This window comes from Thermobia domestica, chromosome 13 (genome assembly GCF_964235325.1).
Source record: "Thermobia domestica chromosome 13, izTheDome1.hap1.1, whole genome shotgun sequence".
Lineage (NCBI taxonomy): Eukaryota > Metazoa > Arthropoda > Insecta > Zygentoma > Lepismatidae > Thermobia > Thermobia domestica.
This window is the reverse complement of record NC_137466.1, coordinates 137,062,907-137,081,358: the sequence shown is the minus strand read 5'-3', so window position 1 is coordinate 137,081,358 and position 18,452 is coordinate 137,062,907. Positions and strand designations below refer to the sequence as shown.

The following is an 18,452-nucleotide window of genomic DNA, read 5'->3' as shown; positions in this document are numbered from 1 at the left end:
CCGTGTCGATCCTACGCCGTGTCGATCCTATGCCGTGTCGATCCTACGCCGTGTCGGTCCTGTGCATGTAACCCTATGTAAACATCTGTGTCTAGATAATGCAATTAAAATTCACAAAACTAGGTAATTCTAACAGAATAAAACTTAGAGTAGATCTAACTTATTTTTTCTTAATTTTAACGAAACAAATATGTAAAGATGTATATCGTAAAAAAAAGTATATTTTCATATGTTTATAATCTATCTAAAGTATGGACTACGAAAAAGTCTAAACTGTTTTGGAGATCTTACTTATCAATAAATAGGTTATTCTTTAATATATTATAAGCTAATAAATAGGGAGAACATTCTGCAAAATAAAGAAGATAGAGAAGTGTCATTTACTTTGTTTCATCTCATTCTTTATTAGTTTGCTATTTTGCATAATTTTTGTAGCTTTTAAACTATTGATGATTATTTATGAAGAACTCTATATAAAAAAGCTATCCGTTCGGGTCGATTTGGTACCCCAGTTTCCAAAGTCGGGAGGATGAAGCTTAATGTACATAAATTATGTTAATAAAATGTTTTAATTGGGAAAATTCTATATATTTTTTAACCATCTTGACGTGTATCCTGCCTGTGGAAGCCAAAACTGAACTGATCCTTCTCGAGGTATTAGTCAATTCGTTGCAATAGAATGTAATCCTGATATGGGATGATTAGGAAGACGGCGATACTTCTATTTTGTATGTAGACATCTATCAAATTTGGCCCGGCATCAACGGAGTCGCCACTCTCTCGCGTAACGGCTTGGGAACTTCAGAAGATTATTAGATTCAAAATTATCTTAAAACCTCAAAATTTGGAGAAATTTGTAATTCATAACATAGGAGATACATACTCAGAGAAAAACAAACTTAGATTTTAATTCAAAATCTAATTCTAAAAACCTAGAATATAAATAAAGACGTGAAATTTGAATGCAGTTTTATAATCAATTGTAAACATATTCTACATGAAAGACAATAGTTACAATTGGCTAAAACATTCCGTCATAGGTAAATTTCGATTTTGGATTTCTATTGTTTCACATTAACATTTAGGATGATTAGAACAATTGTCATTATATACTTCCATGTTTCCATCATCACAACACATACACATACTATTTCAGCAATACTAATTCTTCTTCTTCTTCTTCTTCTTCTTCTTCTTCTTCTTCTTCTTATTATTATTATTATTATTATTATTATTATTATTATTATTATTATTATTATTATTATTATTATTATTATTATTATTATTATCTGCCAAACTATTGTTCATCTCTGCCGTACCGTAGACAATATTTTCTCCTTTCGTCGTATATATTAATCATATTAATAAATACTCATCATATTACTCATATTTTTCCATTATATATATATATATATATATATATATATATATATATATATATATATATATATATATATTATTCATCCTACTATATTACAATCATATCTTACTTATCTTTTCCTACTCATTTGTAATCTTTATAACATTGACATCACCTAATTAGCTTTCGGCAGATTGATGAGTTATATCAGAATAAATAATAATAATAGTTCTTTAGTAAGTCAGTTTATACTATCAATATTCTCTTATGTTAAAACTCATTTGTTAGTATACGGAAACATTGTCAGTATTACATCAGTGTCTAGCTTGGATTAGACTTTCATTAATCTCTTTAGCAAAACATAAAACTTAATCATCCTTTCAGTATAGAAATGTTCGTAATATAAAATACATATGCAGCATGTATTTTCCAAAATTCAAATAATGTAGCCTATAGACATAAAAATTTTGAGAATTTGATAAATAATATAGTTTTATTCAACATTATTAATATCACCATTATTATATCAAACCAAGATTGCGATAGAAATATAAATATTCGTATTTCCAGTAAGTAAGTAACATCTGAGAAAACCAAATAAAATTGTTACAAAAAATTAACCATAGGAGCGATACTTTTCAAAATAGAAAGTTCTATGTTTAATTTATGTAGTAATTTTGAGAATTATTTTTAATTTTAAAATTTTATATCCAATCAATTCATATTATATAAATCGTGGCAGCATATTTTGGAGAAAAGGAAGAGGGAAGTCTCTCCCGACCTAAAATTTAGATTAACGCTGCATTTTTATTTTGATTACTCTTCTTGGAAAATTTTTAACTTTTCTTTATTTACTAAGTTTACCTGGAATATTTAATTCCCTTTTCCAGCACTTATATATATACATAAGTTTAATCCAAGGATGTTATAAATAAAGGATCTGCCCTTACAACAAAATCTTGATGCCATACGTCACAGTTTCGCCACCCCTACTCTCCCCACTCCGCCCAATAGGATCACAATGTTTTGAGCCAACAATCATGGCGGAAAGGAAAGTAGCCAATCAGACTTGCCGATGCTCGGTTGTTTTTTGGCTTCATCGATTTAATAGGATGACAATACATATGGGCAGATCCCCTATTTATAACATCCTTGGTTTAATCACTCTTCAGGTACAAATTCTTAACTCATTTCAAAGTTGTTCTAAATTATTATGTTTAGTTTAGTTTAATTTCGATTAGAAAAATTTAAATTAAGAATTATATCTTCTGATACGGACCGATGTTCACACTGCCACATACAATTTAGAAAATTTGTAATGCGGTGCTGATGCACAATAGCGGGGCATTACAATCTTGGTAGGTTGATCTCGCTTTTTTGGGTTGTTTGGTTGATGTAGAGTTTAGCGGCCCTTTCCAGCATCGAACCTTTATGATGCACGGACGTGCAGCTTAACATGAGATCCGAACCACATGAACTCTCATAAGCTCATCTCTTTGGTTTCAAAAAGTCATAAAAATATTTTGGGGTAAATAACAAAATTTTTTTCAATTAATTCCACCTCTCTCGATTTACCAAAATCGAAGGCTTATGATGAAAAATAATATTTTCTATTCCGAATGATATCGGTGAACTTACGGTGCCCTCAAAGCAGCTAGTAGTAGTTTCTGATGACAAGATGAACTTGGTTTTGAGATATTTGCTGAATATGTAGATAGAGTCTCACACGGGAAGAAGTACTGTTGGTTACTTGTGATTTTTCATGTTTCACATTTGCTTTATGAGTCAGGTATTGGTTTACTATTCTAAATATGGTGTTGTTCTAAACACCTTTAATAATTTCCACCATAATATTGTCTTCATCAAATCCACAGGCGTGCAATTCATGAGTTGGGTTTCTTCGCGAATGTCGTGAAGATCTTTTTTTTTTTTTTTTTTTTTAACTATCTACGTTGACATTATGGTATGAAATATTTGAATATTTTTTTAAATATATTTAGAACATTTGTCGGCTCGCTCTTGGAGTATAAGAGTCTTGGAATACGTTATTTGTAATCCCGGACAAATTTTGATCGCTCGTGGAGTTGTAGTGTCTTGGGGTATGTCATTTATGATCCTGGACAAATCTTCCTTGAAACTTGACACTTTCCAAAGGTATGCTGAGAATGTTTTCAATACTTTTGCCGTATTGCCTTTATCATCACATTTCTGTCTGTACGTATAGTTGTTCATATGTCTACTTCTTTAGTAAAATGTAGGTCCTTTTTCTAATATTAATTAACTAACAATTAGACCCTACTTTGTAGAGATCACAGATGAAGACGTCGCAGCGCAAGCGTTCACCTTTTTCGTTGCTGGATTTGAAACATCTTCAACCACCATGACATATGCTTTGTATGAGCTATCATTGAATCCTGAATTACAGCAGCGGTTACACGAGGAAATTGACACTACATTGGCTAAGTATGGTGGCAAACCAACGTATGAAGCAATACAAGAAATGGTATATTTGGATATGGTTATTTCAGGTAGGACTATAAAACTACCGTACTACATACAGTCCTTTATTAAATTTTTAAATGAATTGATTTGTGTTGTTCGTTTCCTGTATGAGGAAGGTGAAATTTTATCTGACAAATAAAATCTTATAACAGCGTTCCTTATTGATAACTATTAACTACAACTTATTATATACATATTTTATTTACAAAGTTTACTGTTTCCAAACTTATGTACCTAGTGATCCATATTGGTCCCTTACGGTCAATCACGTTTAGTTTTGCTCCTTTTCAGAAAAAAAATATATTCATATATATGTGGGTTGGCTAGAAAATAATATACAATTTCACATATCGCCTAGATCATTTATTTTCGTCTGAATGCTCTCTGACGTCATAGCTTGCTTCTCCTCTCAGTAAACCACACGCAGAGGGGAACGATATGACGAGTAACCTGAGATTCATAAAAGATAGTGGTGAGAGGAAAATAAGACTATCGATAACATAGTCGATGCTTTGCAGCCATAATAATACTCGTAGATCCGTGACTACGCATACACTGCCAACACTTGATCTTCTTGGTCATCTTCCACCGTCGTTTAATCATTGTCTGTTTTTCTCATATAGTAATTCCGCTCTCCTACGCCATACATAGACTAGTTGTCCAATTGAAAATGACTTATGTTGATCAATGCAATGTATGCAGTGACACAATCATCATCTAAGGCTATATCTCCCCCTTCAATACAAAGATGCCAAGATTAATGGAACTCCACTTACACTTTTTTTGTGGCTCTCTGATAAGCCTCCGCTTGCTGTCACTATATGGTATACTTGGCACCTCTGCTGCTTCACGGCGTTGAACTGCTTATCCTTCCAGATTCTATATATCCTTCAAATTTGAACACCCTACGATGTTTCCTTCTTGGTGTTGCGTTTTTAATGTATTTTCGAGAGTTAACAGGCATATACTTTTGAGATGAGATAACATTTATATGAGACGAGACGACATTTCTAATACAGTTGGCCAATTTGGTATAAATGCGTTTGTTTTCAAATGACACTACGTATCAGAATGCCATCATATTGGTGAACGAAATATGCGGTCTCACATGAAGCATATTGCAAATACCAAGAAGAACATGAAGATAGATCATGATTGCAGAATACATGAGAAAATTTTATTGGAAATAGTAACAATTCCAACTAATTTACTCACACTTTATCACCCTTCCAAAGAGTTAGGGAATTGTTCCAGAATAATGTCCTATATTACATTCATTAAAAAAAAATAAAAACAAAATAAACTTTGTGCTACATTAGCTGCTATCCTTTTCAAGAGATTTTGATTTGATTCGTGCTGGTCAAACAAAATAGATTACTTTTGTTCATGATTTCAATAGTTCAGTTTCATAATCTAAAATAAACTAGCTCAACCTGTGCTATCTACTGAGCGCATCGTTCTGTTATGACCATGAATCTTCTTCCCACTGTGCATGTCTCGCTACTAACACAAGTAAAGGATAGGAGACTCACAAAGGAAGTGAATTGCTAGTATAAATGTTGAGTGAATATGTAGCAAATTTGTAGAAGTAACACGGTATCAAGTGGAAGTATTTTTTCTAATAGATCCATATCTTCTCCGAGTATTCCTCATTGCGTCTCTTGAGGCCTTTGAAGTTGCCAGCATGCAATACGTTTTGCAGTTCAGATTTAAGCAAAGAGCCTTCAATGTCCGTCAACCCGTCATACGTATCTTCTCTACTGGTTGCCTAACACCGTAGTTTCGGCTTCAACAATGTTACTTTTATAGGCTCAAAACGGCCTCTGAAATGTTGAATAGAACAATAACGACACCGTTTTTGAAAATTTGAATGAGAACTGGACAATCTAAACAAAATTTGGAATCGACCAGTGGAAACGGCATGTTTCTACGTAGCACTTGCGGTTTTCGAGATCTTATTGTCGAAAGGATTGGAGACAAACACACAAACCTAACATTTTAATACATAGATAATATTGGTTATTTAATATATTGCTCCAGTTACAAGTTATGTGTCTCTTCTTGTAAATTATAACTTAGTGAGTGATGAATAATATGCATCAGTTATAGTAAAAGCCACCTCTCGATATAGTAAGTGTGCTCAGGAAGACTGATAACGCAAGTGTTAATGATAAATGATAACAGATAGCAGAAAGGAGCCGTTATAAACCACTTCAAAGTGTTTACTGTATATTAAAATATTGTATTATCTCAAAACACACTATATACTGATGGCACCAAGGATATTATCTTCTACTAAAGCAGTATTATAAAATAATTACATCATGACATTAATAGGTCATACAATTGGTAATAATTACTTCTTGAGTAGAATTTATCAATAAATGAATGTATTAAAATGGAGTGAAAGTGCTGTTCGATTTTTATGCTATTTTTGCAAGTTACCTGCTTTGATTCTCTATGCTGAGACTAAGCTGTAGAAACAAATTTTCTGTACTTCTAACAGCGCATTATATATATATATATCCATGTTAAATTTGTGATGGTAATAACACTTTTCATTAATTCTGATTCAGACTTTACAAATAACGTTAAAAACTACTCCACCGTTCGGGACAGGCCAATGTATAGATACGGGCAATGTGAAAGAAAGATTTCGTTACAGTCATTTCCAACCGGCCGTTGTATGACATAGGAGCGCACTTTACAATCTAAAATTATTATTTAGGATCAGCGTTCTTTCGATTGGTTTCTCGTGTCTTTCCACTCTTCCTAATCTTGTGACAAATTTTTCATTTATTCGTAGCTTTTCTTCTTTATATCTTGGGGGGCCGCGGTGGCTCAGTGGTACAGTGTTCGCCTCTGGTGCTTGGGGTCCCTGGTTCGATCACAGCTCGCGCCAAGTGAACTTTGTGGTGGACAAACACCGTGTGCGTGGGTTTCCTCGGGGTTCTTCCGTTTCCTCCCACTTTCTTCATTCCACCATTTCACTCGTTTCTCATCATCACCTTCTCCTTTAGCCTAACCAGCGTAACTGTGGGATGTAAAACTCAAAAATTTCATTTTTCTTCTCTAGGTCTTGTATTAGCCCGTATAGACCTATTTCAATCGTAGCCTTCCATTAAGTATTTTTTCTTCTGCAATTCCTTCTCATTCTTCTCCTACCATTTTGAATACTCTCTCATATGATACCTAGTCCACCATCTAATTTTCAACATTCTTCTATAGCTCCACATTTCAATGGCTTTCATTCTCCATTTTTCCTCTTCTTTTACAGTTCAACTCTCACATCCAGACAATGCCATGCTTTACTCAAATGCTTTAATTAGCCTTTTCTTCAGATCTAAGCGATGCTTCCGGTTAGAAGCTTTTGTTTATCTTCGAGTGTCTTCTTCGCTTTTATCAACGCTTTTTTCAAGTTCATCAAATGCTGTAAAACTAAGTGAAACACAATAACCAAAGGAGGTCAGGGAATAAGGCAGGAGAATAGAATAAACAAGTATTATACGAGTCTGTGCATTTGTTTTGTAGTGGCGCTGCTGTTGTGTTTTATGTTCTGGTACTGGGCGAAGGGGGTGGTGGGAAGGAAGGCAGGAATGGTTTTCTCTATTCCTTTACAGGGTTGCAAGAACGTCTTCCTACAAAGTAGCAGGCCTTGTGCCTCAGCTAGATCTTCCGTCGTCAAATACCCCCGTTTCCCACATAGAGTATAACATGCATATCATTTCCCTATTTTATTCTGCTGCCGACCAAAGAACAACTCTCGTGTGTTTCAGCTTCTCTTCCGAAGTTCATGGCGGTCATGCCAGACTTGCCTCGAAGAGGCGAGATGAGTGCTTTCGTTCAAGAGAAAAAGGAGAAAACGAAATAGTGAAAGTACTCCGTAACTATAAATAAGCTATCGCAAACAATATGAATATATTTATATATTTATTGTTACTATACATGAACATAATCCTTCAAAAAAAGGACAAAATGGAAAGTTCTATTTTGTCAAGTTGAATTTTATATGCACCATCAACACAATACTGAATGAAAATATTCGTTTGCCCTTTTGACATTCGAGTAATAAAGGAAGGGGGAAGTGTAAAATATGTACACATTATTCTCACGCAAATTTGATTCTGTTCCTATCCTTTTGATTTTCTCGAAAACCTGATTATAAAAGAAATCTCAAGAAACTAGTGCCTCTGACAACTCTGCCATGTTCCCAACTTCGCCGCATGTAGAGAAAAATCAGACGAGTAATTCATGGATCCATAACTAGCATGTCTGCAAAACTATCTACAATATCATAGCGCTACACGACCTCTCTACCTTGAAGTTTACTCTCAGGTAACCATTTGAAGAAGCTGGATAAGCGCCTTGAGTTGTGTTGTGGAAGACAATAAATTAAGAATATGACACATCTCACCTACACTGAGGATCAAATCCAGACCGTTCCAGTGGTAACCTTACTAACTACACCACTACACCCTTGAATTCCGCTGTGTCAAAAATTCCCTTTTAACTTTGGTAGCTGATTCTTCTCAAAAAGCAATTAAGAACTATATCTGAATATAAGTCGCAATCGTCCTTGTCTCTTAATTTGAAACAATCCTCAACAAATATTACGCACAAACGGTTAATCACACATCCACAAAATATAGATATTTTCTACATAACATACACGTGTCGAGGATAACACTGTAAATTTGCTTGAATTTTTTAGATTGTATGATGACAGTGATCAAGGTTAAAACCGGAAATCATTGATTTCTACCTCTACCGGTGGAATGATCGCCTCCATCAACAAACCCAATTCCTTTAGACTCTCTACATCTTGACTAAAATTGATGATCCATCAATTGTTCAGATTTATTATTTCCCGAACGGAGGGTCACATAGATAAACAGTTGAAATATGTAAAGGAGTTTTTCTTGCTCAAATAAAGTAATTAAAAAGTACTGTATAACGTATGCTGGCAAACACCTACAAAGATTAAGAAAGCAATGCCACTAAAAGTTTTCTCCCTTCTAATGAAATCACGTATCATATTAGTACTTGGCAGTTCCCTCCCCTCTCTTGCCACATAAATATAGACCCTAGCTATACTACTGATCACACGTGAAATATGTTAAGCACATTCATACATAAAAAATAGTAACCATCTTCAAGAATCAACCTCGAAGTTACTCTTTAGTTAATACATTTTCCGAACATGTAAATATAATCATTGTTACGTATTGGGGCAATGACGATGCTGGAAAAGGCGAATAGGCTGGCGGGCGGGCGTCCCACGACTTCCTCTGACATCTTATATTGTAATGTAGGTCGCGGTGGCGGCCATCCCCCAAAGACTTGGGTGCAACCCCCATATTTAACATTATCACCGTCAAATTTACCATTTACCCCAAAATTGACCATTTTACCATCCAAATATACCTTTCCCCAAAAAACGTTACCATTCTTCAGTTTGATTGTACCATTTTCAATGAATAATTATGTCCCGCAAATAATCCCATGGGTGCAACCCGTGTCTTAAAATCAGGCTGTAGGCACCCCTTGCAGGCGAAGTAATATAAAATTATTATTTAGGGTATACAAAAAGTAACTGTCCCCCAAAAAGTCTTTCTGCCCCTCCACTTGCCTTCCCCTAAGAAATTAAAAATGATATAATTACTGATTGGAGGTGTTCTGGATATAGCATAAAGGTTAGCAAGAAGTCGTAACCTCTGTGCTTTACTCATGTTCTATCAACCAATTTAGTAGTTCCTCCAAAAATAAAGTTTCGTTCATTTGTTTCAAGAATCGTGTAGCTTTCTAGGGCAGACAAGCTTTTGAACTTTGTTTCCGTAATAATACAGCACTGCGCAGGGCCGGATTTCCCAATAGGCCCGGTAGGCCCGAGCCTATGGGCGCAAGCTCCCAGGGGGCGCACGGCCGAGAGAAAAAAACAGAAAAATATCTAGAAATAAAAATAAATAGCCATAACAACATTTTTTGAATTCATTAAGAAAATCAGGCTAATAAAGCATTCTGATTTTGAAGTTCATTGGAACAAATAATTGTTGGTAACAAATAATTGTTGGTTCACCAATCTTTTGTTAATACATTAACGGTATTTTGTTAAGCCCAGAAACAAGTAAATTCCTCAGAAAACCTGCAATGATAAAATTGCATCGTGGAGTGGTGTTTAAGTAATTAACATATAGGCCTGATATTTTTTTAAATAAAGGTTTTTAGGAAAGTAACTTTAACCAGACTAGGGGGCGAAAAACATTATTGGGCCTAGGGGCGCCAAAATGCTAAATACGGCCCTGGCACTGCGCTTTCTTAATAATACAATATCTGAAGCATGCAAAAAGAGCAAATTCAGGTTCTTACCTATCATCACTGTCGAACCGTATCTAATACTTGTTTCACATCCATTAGTTTCATAAATATCTTAAATAAGCTATTTATTCTTACTTACATATGATACACTGCGATCTTAAACACTCCAGACATAATGTCAATTATTCACACTTTCCTTTCAGTCAAACATATTGCCACCAAAGTCTTCAGCAGTGATCCAATTTCTATATTAACTGATTTTTTAAAGTTTGGTACTGAATACCGAGCACGCTAATTCTGTAGTTACAAACCTTTCTGTCTAAATGATCTTACTTGAATACAAATGCCTTGCGTCTTGTTATTGTTATTGTTATCATTTGGTGCGTTAGGTTTTTGTTATGATATTATGTTACTATGGTTGTAATTAAGTTGTTGCACATATCTCTGGTTGTTTGGATAGTAAATATTTGTAAATAAATAAATTAAAATATTTACACTCACTTAAACAAAAAGTAATAACAAGTAGTCATCCAAAAATAAATACACTTGAACAATGGTTTTTGTTTTGAAAGATATTTTCTTGTATATTCTAAATAGTATGTTGGGGTTCATAGGTTCCTAAGAAATGTCATCAAGATGTAAAAAAAAATAAAAAAAAATAGCTGTATCAGAAATCTCATACATAGATTTAACAAATAACTAACACAGTTTCAAGGATATATATTTTAGACTTTTTGTATGACAAATACAAATACATCATTCATCATCATCATCATCATTGATATGAAGTGGAACGTGAAATAAAAGCAAGGATAGGAATGGCGAAAGAAGACTCTAGGACGAAGAAAAGTATATTTTGTGGAACTTGGGGAAAAAAAGTTGAGAAAAAGACTCATAAATTGCTTGATGTGGAGTATGGTACTATATGGGTCAGAAACATAAAGATTACGCAAAAGTAATGAAAAACCATTGAATGCTTTCGAAATGTGGATGTGGAGAGTAATGAAGGAAACTAGTTGGGTTGAGTGTTAAACGAATGAGGGAGTGTTAGAGACGGAAGGGGGGAAGAACAATTTTAGATATTATTGAAAAGAGAAAGAGAAACTGGGTGGGACATTGGCTAAGAAGAAAATGATTTACGAGGTTTTAAGCGGTGTTTTCTAAATAACAAGTAATTATCCACATAAATTTAAGAATTATTCAATTATGTCCAAAGTATGACTTTTTTAATCGGTCGATAACTCTAAAAATCAACGTAACGTTTCTTCCAATGCAACAAGTTTAGAGAATACAACTGTCATGTATGATGAGTGATGTGAGCATAAAACGGTTCATTTCTTTCCGAACATGATTCAATTCTCGTTGGAGAAAATTGGTTTGTTAAAAAATATCTTAGCTCTTCTGTGTTATTGTTATTGTTACGGGCCTAGTTCTTAGAATTGTTTGTGCGAGGCTTCATATGAACCAGCTTCTATATTCTTAGTAGACCCGTAGATAGAGGTTGGTAGTGTGGTCTGGAACCCCATGCGACCACCATCAGTCCACTTTTTTTTTTTTTTAATTTTTAATTCTGTGTATAGGTAAATATACGTATATTCAAAACATAAGCAGTCAAGAATGTAAATAAACTGAAGTTAGCCCTCCCTCCAAAAGATCTCAGCTCACTGTGTTTTTTATTTTTTGTTACGGGCCTGGTTCCTAGCTATGAGTTTTTTTAAAGTCTTGCTTCATTTCTGATTTCACAAGCACTTATTTTATAAACTTTGTTCTCGTGGATAATACTAAATCTGCTTTTGCTCGTCCCTAATTAATTAGAATTAAACCTGTCTAACTTTTTAACATTGGTTCCGTAGGAAATTAGTAACTTTATAATGCTCAACTTCAAGCGTCATAATAGTAATGCATCCAATATTGATTAAAATTACAATGAATTATTGTCAAAAGAACTCTCACAACATCATTACTGTCACTGTATACAACGTGTTGTATGTTATCTACCGTTTTTTTTATATCAATCAAGTTTATTTTCATATCAGTCATATAACATGTAGAATGCTTATTTGTAATTTTACAAAGAGTACCAGCTTTGCCATTACTTCTTTTTCTAATTTTACAGAAACATTTTACAGTGCGGCTTCACGTTTCGATAGTCCAATTAAGAATATTTCGTACTTAAATGTTCTCTATTGTATTTCATTTTACTTATGTAATCTGAATCAATGAGTGGACGGAGATTTCACGATGTGAGTTTAGGGAATTTCTTCTGTTCTATTTAAAATTAGGCTCTACTCATAATAAAGCAAAGAAGGTTGCATGATTCTTCTATCTGCAAACTATACGTGGGTTGCTATATATATTTCTGGCCTAGGCAACACTAAGTGTTGCCAGGTGCAATCTGACATTTCCATTGGAAAGTTTGACATTTTGTAGCATAAATGTACTCAGAACTTTTTGACTTACGACAATTTTTTTTTCTTTTACAGGTACTTGAAGAAATCAACTTGGCAAAAAAATGGAATTAACTCGTGAACATTTTCGTGCGATCATTTTTCACAACTTTCGACGTGGATTATCACGACAAGAGTGCATCGATGAACTTAAATCTTTGTATGGCGACGAAGCACCATCCTATAGCACTGTGAAAAACTGGTACAACGAATTCAATCGTGGCCGACGCTCGCTCAAAGACGAATTCCGTGAAGGTCGTCCAAAAACAGCCGTTGTGCCAGAAAACATCGATGCCGTACGTGAACTGATAATGCAAGACCGTCATGTGACTTACCGTGAGATAGAGGCATGCCTAGGCATTTCTTCCACCAGCATACATTCGATATTGCATGAACACCTGGCCGTAAAAAAGGTTTGTTCTCGTTGGATCCCGCACAATTTGACAATCGCTCAAAAGAAAGCTCGTGTGGATTGGTGTAAAGAAATGCTGAAAAAATACGATCGCGGTGCTTCAAAAGACGTTTATAAGATCGTCACAGGTGACGAATCATGGATCTATGCGTATGAGCCCGAAACAAAACAGCAATCGACCGTGTGGGTCTTCCAAGACGAGCCAAATCCAACGAAAGTTGTTCGTGGAAGAAGCACTTCGAAGCAAATGGTCGCCTGTTTCTTCGGCATAACTGGTCATGTGGCGACTGTTCCGCTTGAGCAACGTAGGACGGTCAATTCTGAGTGGTACACCACCATTTGTTTGCCTGAAGTCTTCGGAGAAATTCGAAAAATGAACAAGAGAAGACGAATCATTGTGCACCATGACAATGCGAGCTCTCACACATCGGCTCAAACCAGCGCATTTTTGACCGGCCAAAACGTCGAAGTGATGGGTCATCCGCCGTACAGCCCTGACTTGGCACCCAATGACTTCTTTTTATTCCCACACATCAAGAAAAAAATGCGTGGTCAACGATTTTCGTCGCCAGAAAATGCTGTTGAAGCATTCAAAAACCATGTTTTGGAGGTGTCTCAATCGGAGTGGAAAAAGTGCTTCGAAAATTGGTTTGAGCGCATGCAAAAGTGTATAAATCTTGATGGAGAATATTTTGAAAAACAATAAAACCATTTTCGTTGATAAATATTCGTATTTTCATTATTAGGCCAGAAATATATATAGCAGCCCTCGTATTTCATTTGTTGAAATGTAATTATCTTTATTCTTGCAGAAACGTTTAGGAAGTATCCAGCAGGAGCATTTCTAAGTCGCTGCTGCACCAAAAAATATACCGTTCCAGATACCAACATAACTCTAGATGAAGGAGTGTCTGTTGCTATACCAGTATATGCAATTCACTATGATGAAAAATATTATCCGAATCCGAACAAATTTGATCCTGAGAGATTTAATGAGCAAAACAAGAGTAAAATTCCTAATTACGCTTTTCTTCCGTTTGGAGAGGGACCAAGAAACTGCATCGGTAAGTACTTTTATAAGTATCACATATACAGCAGTATTTTTTGTTGTTTGTTTAGGAAGAGCTTAAATATCCATTATCAGTACAAAACTATAAAACCTGAACCTATATGGTTTATCGTTGAATCCAAACCAGCGAAACTGAACTTGTACCTTAGGTTATAGAGACGAGATTGATTTTAAAATTACAAGCTTTACCATCGGTTTTACCACATTCATTATATCTACTTAACAATTAATCCATTTAATCAAACGAAGTCTATAATGTTTTGAAAACAAATTAAGGCTCTAATAAGTAGTAATATACTATAGCTGACGTTAGTAAAGTATTCATTCTCTTAATGTGACAATAAGTTTAACGATTGCTTGTGACGCTAGCAATCATCAATCTTAAATATCCAATTTAGGTTTTTCATTACAAAATACTCTCCTTCAATGTATGAATATGTACAATTATATGAATTCAGTATGTATTTTTTATAACACTCAATATTACATTTTTTATTCTTACTATGTTCATTATTGTCACAAAGTTTGTTTCCTAATAAAATTACCAGTATAAAGTGTTCATACTATTTTAAAGTACGTATATTTCTTATCAATGGATTAGGAAAAAACTAACTAACTATATGGCCTATGGAACGCAAAGGTTTAATGCCGCGTTAACAAAAGCTCTCTATTGACTTCTGTCCTTAACCAACTGGACCCAGTTTCTACTTTGTATTGGTATTTTTGCGAGATTCATCTTCATATTGTCCTCCTATCTGCTCCTAGGTTTTTCTAAAGCTCGTTTTCCGATTCTATTTCTAGTTAAAACTTCTAGAAAATGTTCCTATTTTCTTTCATTCTAGCTAAATGTCCTACCTCCTGAGCCCCCTAGACTTTATAACCCAAACAATGTTTGGTAAATTATATAAAATATGCAGTTCCTCTTTGTTAAGTTTCCGCTATTCTTATTTCCCTTTCCTCTAGAATTCAAATATTCGTCTCAGGATTTTATTTTAAAATAGTTTCAGTCTGCGTTTTTCCATCAGAGTAAGAGACCATGTTTCGCAACCATACAGCAGAATGGACATAACTACTGTTTTATATACTTTAAGCTTCAAATTCCTCGACAGAATTCGCGACGACAAAAGATTTTAAACTGAATAATAACACGAATCTCCTGCTTTCAGTAGACATTTAATTTCTTCATGGATATGGTTTTGGTCTGAAACTTGGTAATTAATATTTCCTATTCTGAATCGGTCAGAATTTGTACCGTACCATATGCAAGGCCGTACGTCCTAGAAATATTCAAGTAAGGTGATTTGATTAAACATCTAAGAAAATAACTTTAAAATGTCATTTTATCAGGTGTCAGCTTGGATATTTTTAAGAGAAAAGATTCGGACTTTGTTCCAACTTCCCATTCACTAGATACTGGATACAACTTTGTGCTTTTGTAATACTTTAAGAATGAGATTTGCTGGCTGGAACTTTCAGTCACTAATTTTACTAAAAAGTTGAACTGAGATTTAACACTGTGAACATTTATTATATTATATTTGAACTATGTGGATCGAACAAATAGTTCCGTTTATTTTAGCTTAATTTTCGATACGAGAGAGTTCACTAAAACAGTCAGAGCGTATTACATACATAAAGTTACAAATCTACAGAAGGAATGAACAGCAAAAATCATATTGCAAAAATAATCTTGAGAAAACCATGACAACAGCATATGATTTGAACGAATAACTTGTTACAATATATGTTTATATACACAAGATATACTGGAATTCCTGATACAATTTTTAGGAAGTGATTCTGCACACATACACACATGAATCTCTCTGTATTTGCACGGAAAGCCGGCATCTGAATAGAATATGTTTATAGACATCAATGAAAATAGAGAAAGGTGAATGTCATTCAATAAGGCCTGTTCTTGCATATAATTTATTTATTTGTTAATTATTATTATTATTTTGCAGGAATGCGATTTGGTTTGCTACAAACGAAACTAGGACTGGTTCAATTGCTGGCAAAGTATGAGTTTACTGTCTGCAAAGATACACCAATCCCGCTGGTTTTCAGGACAATTGGAATAGTTTTGACACCATCTACAGGAGTTTGGTTAAAACTCCAAAAGCGCAAAAGATAGATTATAATATTCTGAGTTCAATTCTGTCATGAAATGTTTAATCTAAGTATGTTTTCCTAATGTTTTTTAATATATTATTTAAAATTAGATTTTTATTTGTTTCAGTAGATCATTTCCCATCACGAAACCATGTCTGTTAACCAGAAAATATAAGATTGTACTTCACATTACATTTTATGCACCAACAAAACGAAGTCATTTTTATAAAAAAAAATATTTTGAAATATACTTAAGATAATGGTGTATTTAACACAATCAATCGTCACAAATGCTTACATTTTAGAGTTATATGATGCATTATAAATCCACACCTATACGTATACGTATACCCAGGGGCGGATCCAGGATATGATCAAGGGAGGGGCTGAACCATATTTTGCCGTTTTATCCAGTGTAAAACAGAATTGAAGTCCATTTTATCCCGTGTATATCTGAGCGTCAAGGAGTTATAGGCCCCCCCTTGGATCCGCCACTGCGTATACCTATACGTATACTATGCATCAGTTTCAAAATGAAAATAATAATAATAATAATAATAATAATAATAATAATAATAATAATAATAATAATAATAATAATAATAATAATAATAATAATAATAAACTGTTGATGAGTAATGTTTTAAAAGAAAGAACGATAAAAGGATATTGCTGAAATAAACGGATATGATTGGCAGTCACTAAGTGATAAATGGTGTATGTAATGAGTATTTAATAAATATATATGAGTATTTGATATATATCTACATGTGTAACTCTTGTATGTAAGAAGTACTAGCAGATTGCCTGTTCTTCGCACGGGGACAATACGTTTGATTTTGGACATAAAAGACAATGGGGGCTAAATTTGGATTTAAACAGCATCATAAGTGTCACTGTTCGTCTCAGCGACTCTGAAAACTATGGATTCGGTACTAATATGTGTCATTTTGGATCATTTTTATTTATCTCCCCTTCCTCCAAATTGCCGACCTGAATTTGGATTAAAACAGCATCGGAAGTGTCACTGTTCATCTCAGCGGCCCTAGAAACTATGGATTCGACACTAATATTAGTCGCGTTCGATCATTTTTAAATATCTTCCCCTCCCCCTTCTCAAAGTTGCACCACCGAAGTGAAATGATAAAAACCATCCCAGGCACGAACCTCATCTATGTTGAAAATATGATCGAGATCGGTCGGGTGGTTAAAGAGTTATGAGGTCATAAGCATAGTCACTTTTAATATTATATATATGACTAGCTGAATCTACGCTCTCTACAGAGCGCCTCATTCACATATGAGCATGAATCTCCTTGTTATACCTCACAATATCTGTATATATCCTATTACAGAGACAAGTGAAAGAAGTCTTGATAAAAATCGGCAAAGTTACCATAAAGGAGAGATTTTCTCGATTATTTTTTCAATATCTCACACCGTTTGCAGGATTTGAGCCAACTTCTGTTTGGAGTTTCTAATTCATGTATGACCAGTCTTTTCTTTCTTCTTGCATGCACTATGTAATAAGCAAATACTTACACATACAATTAATTATAATGTCAGTGATATAGGTGTTCATTGGGCAACACACACTAAACAATAAAGATTCATCTTAGACTAGAGAAATTGTTATTCTTCGTTTTTCATTATCATTTGCCCACGAAAAAAACGCCTGAGAGATATACAACCCTTGTTTACAACTATGTGGTGTTGGAATGTGTAACTCGTAAGCTATGATGCTTTACTTTATAAGATAATTTCAACATTTCCAGTGTACTAAAAAAATGTAATAAAGAAATAACGGCCCTGTTTTCCAAATATTAAATTAAAACTGGACAATCTACACAAAATTTGGAATCGACCACTGAAAACAGCACGTTTCTAGCACTTGTGGTTTTCGAGATCTCATCCTCGAAAGGATTGCAGACATACATATAAACCTAGCTTTTTAATATATAGACTAGCTGATCCTGTGCTATTTACTCAGTGCATCGTTCTGTTATGACCATGAATCTCCTTTCCATTGTGCATGTCTCCTTACTCACACAAGAAAAGGATAGGAGACTCACAAAGGAAGTAAGTTGCTATGTATAGATGTTGGAGTAAGTTTTTAGCAAATATGTAGAAGTAACACCATATCAAGTGGAAATGTTTTTTTTAAAAAGAAATCCATATCCGTCCAAGTACGCCTCATTACGTCTCTTGAGACCGTTGAAGTTGCCAGCATGC

General features: G+C 34.3%; 1 protein-coding gene across 2 annotated transcripts in view; it reads left to right on the top strand.

The window, feature by feature from the left end:
- LOC145668548 (cytochrome P450 6k1-like) overlaps positions 1-17,893 on the top strand; it is a 40,513-nt gene extending 22,620 nt beyond the window's left edge. For both annotated transcript variants that reach the window (XM_081736536.1, XM_081736535.1), the window contains exons 3-5: positions 3,667-3,888; positions 13,849-14,100; positions 16,073-17,893. In XM_081736536.1, coding sequence (XP_081592662.1) covers positions 3,667-3,888; positions 13,849-14,100; positions 16,073-16,242 — 644 coding nt within the window. In that variant the 3' untranslated portion in view covers positions 16,243-17,893. The remainder of the gene's footprint in view (positions 1-3,666; positions 3,889-13,848; positions 14,101-16,072) is intronic.
- The last annotated feature ends 559 nt before the right edge of the window (positions 17,894-18,452 follow it).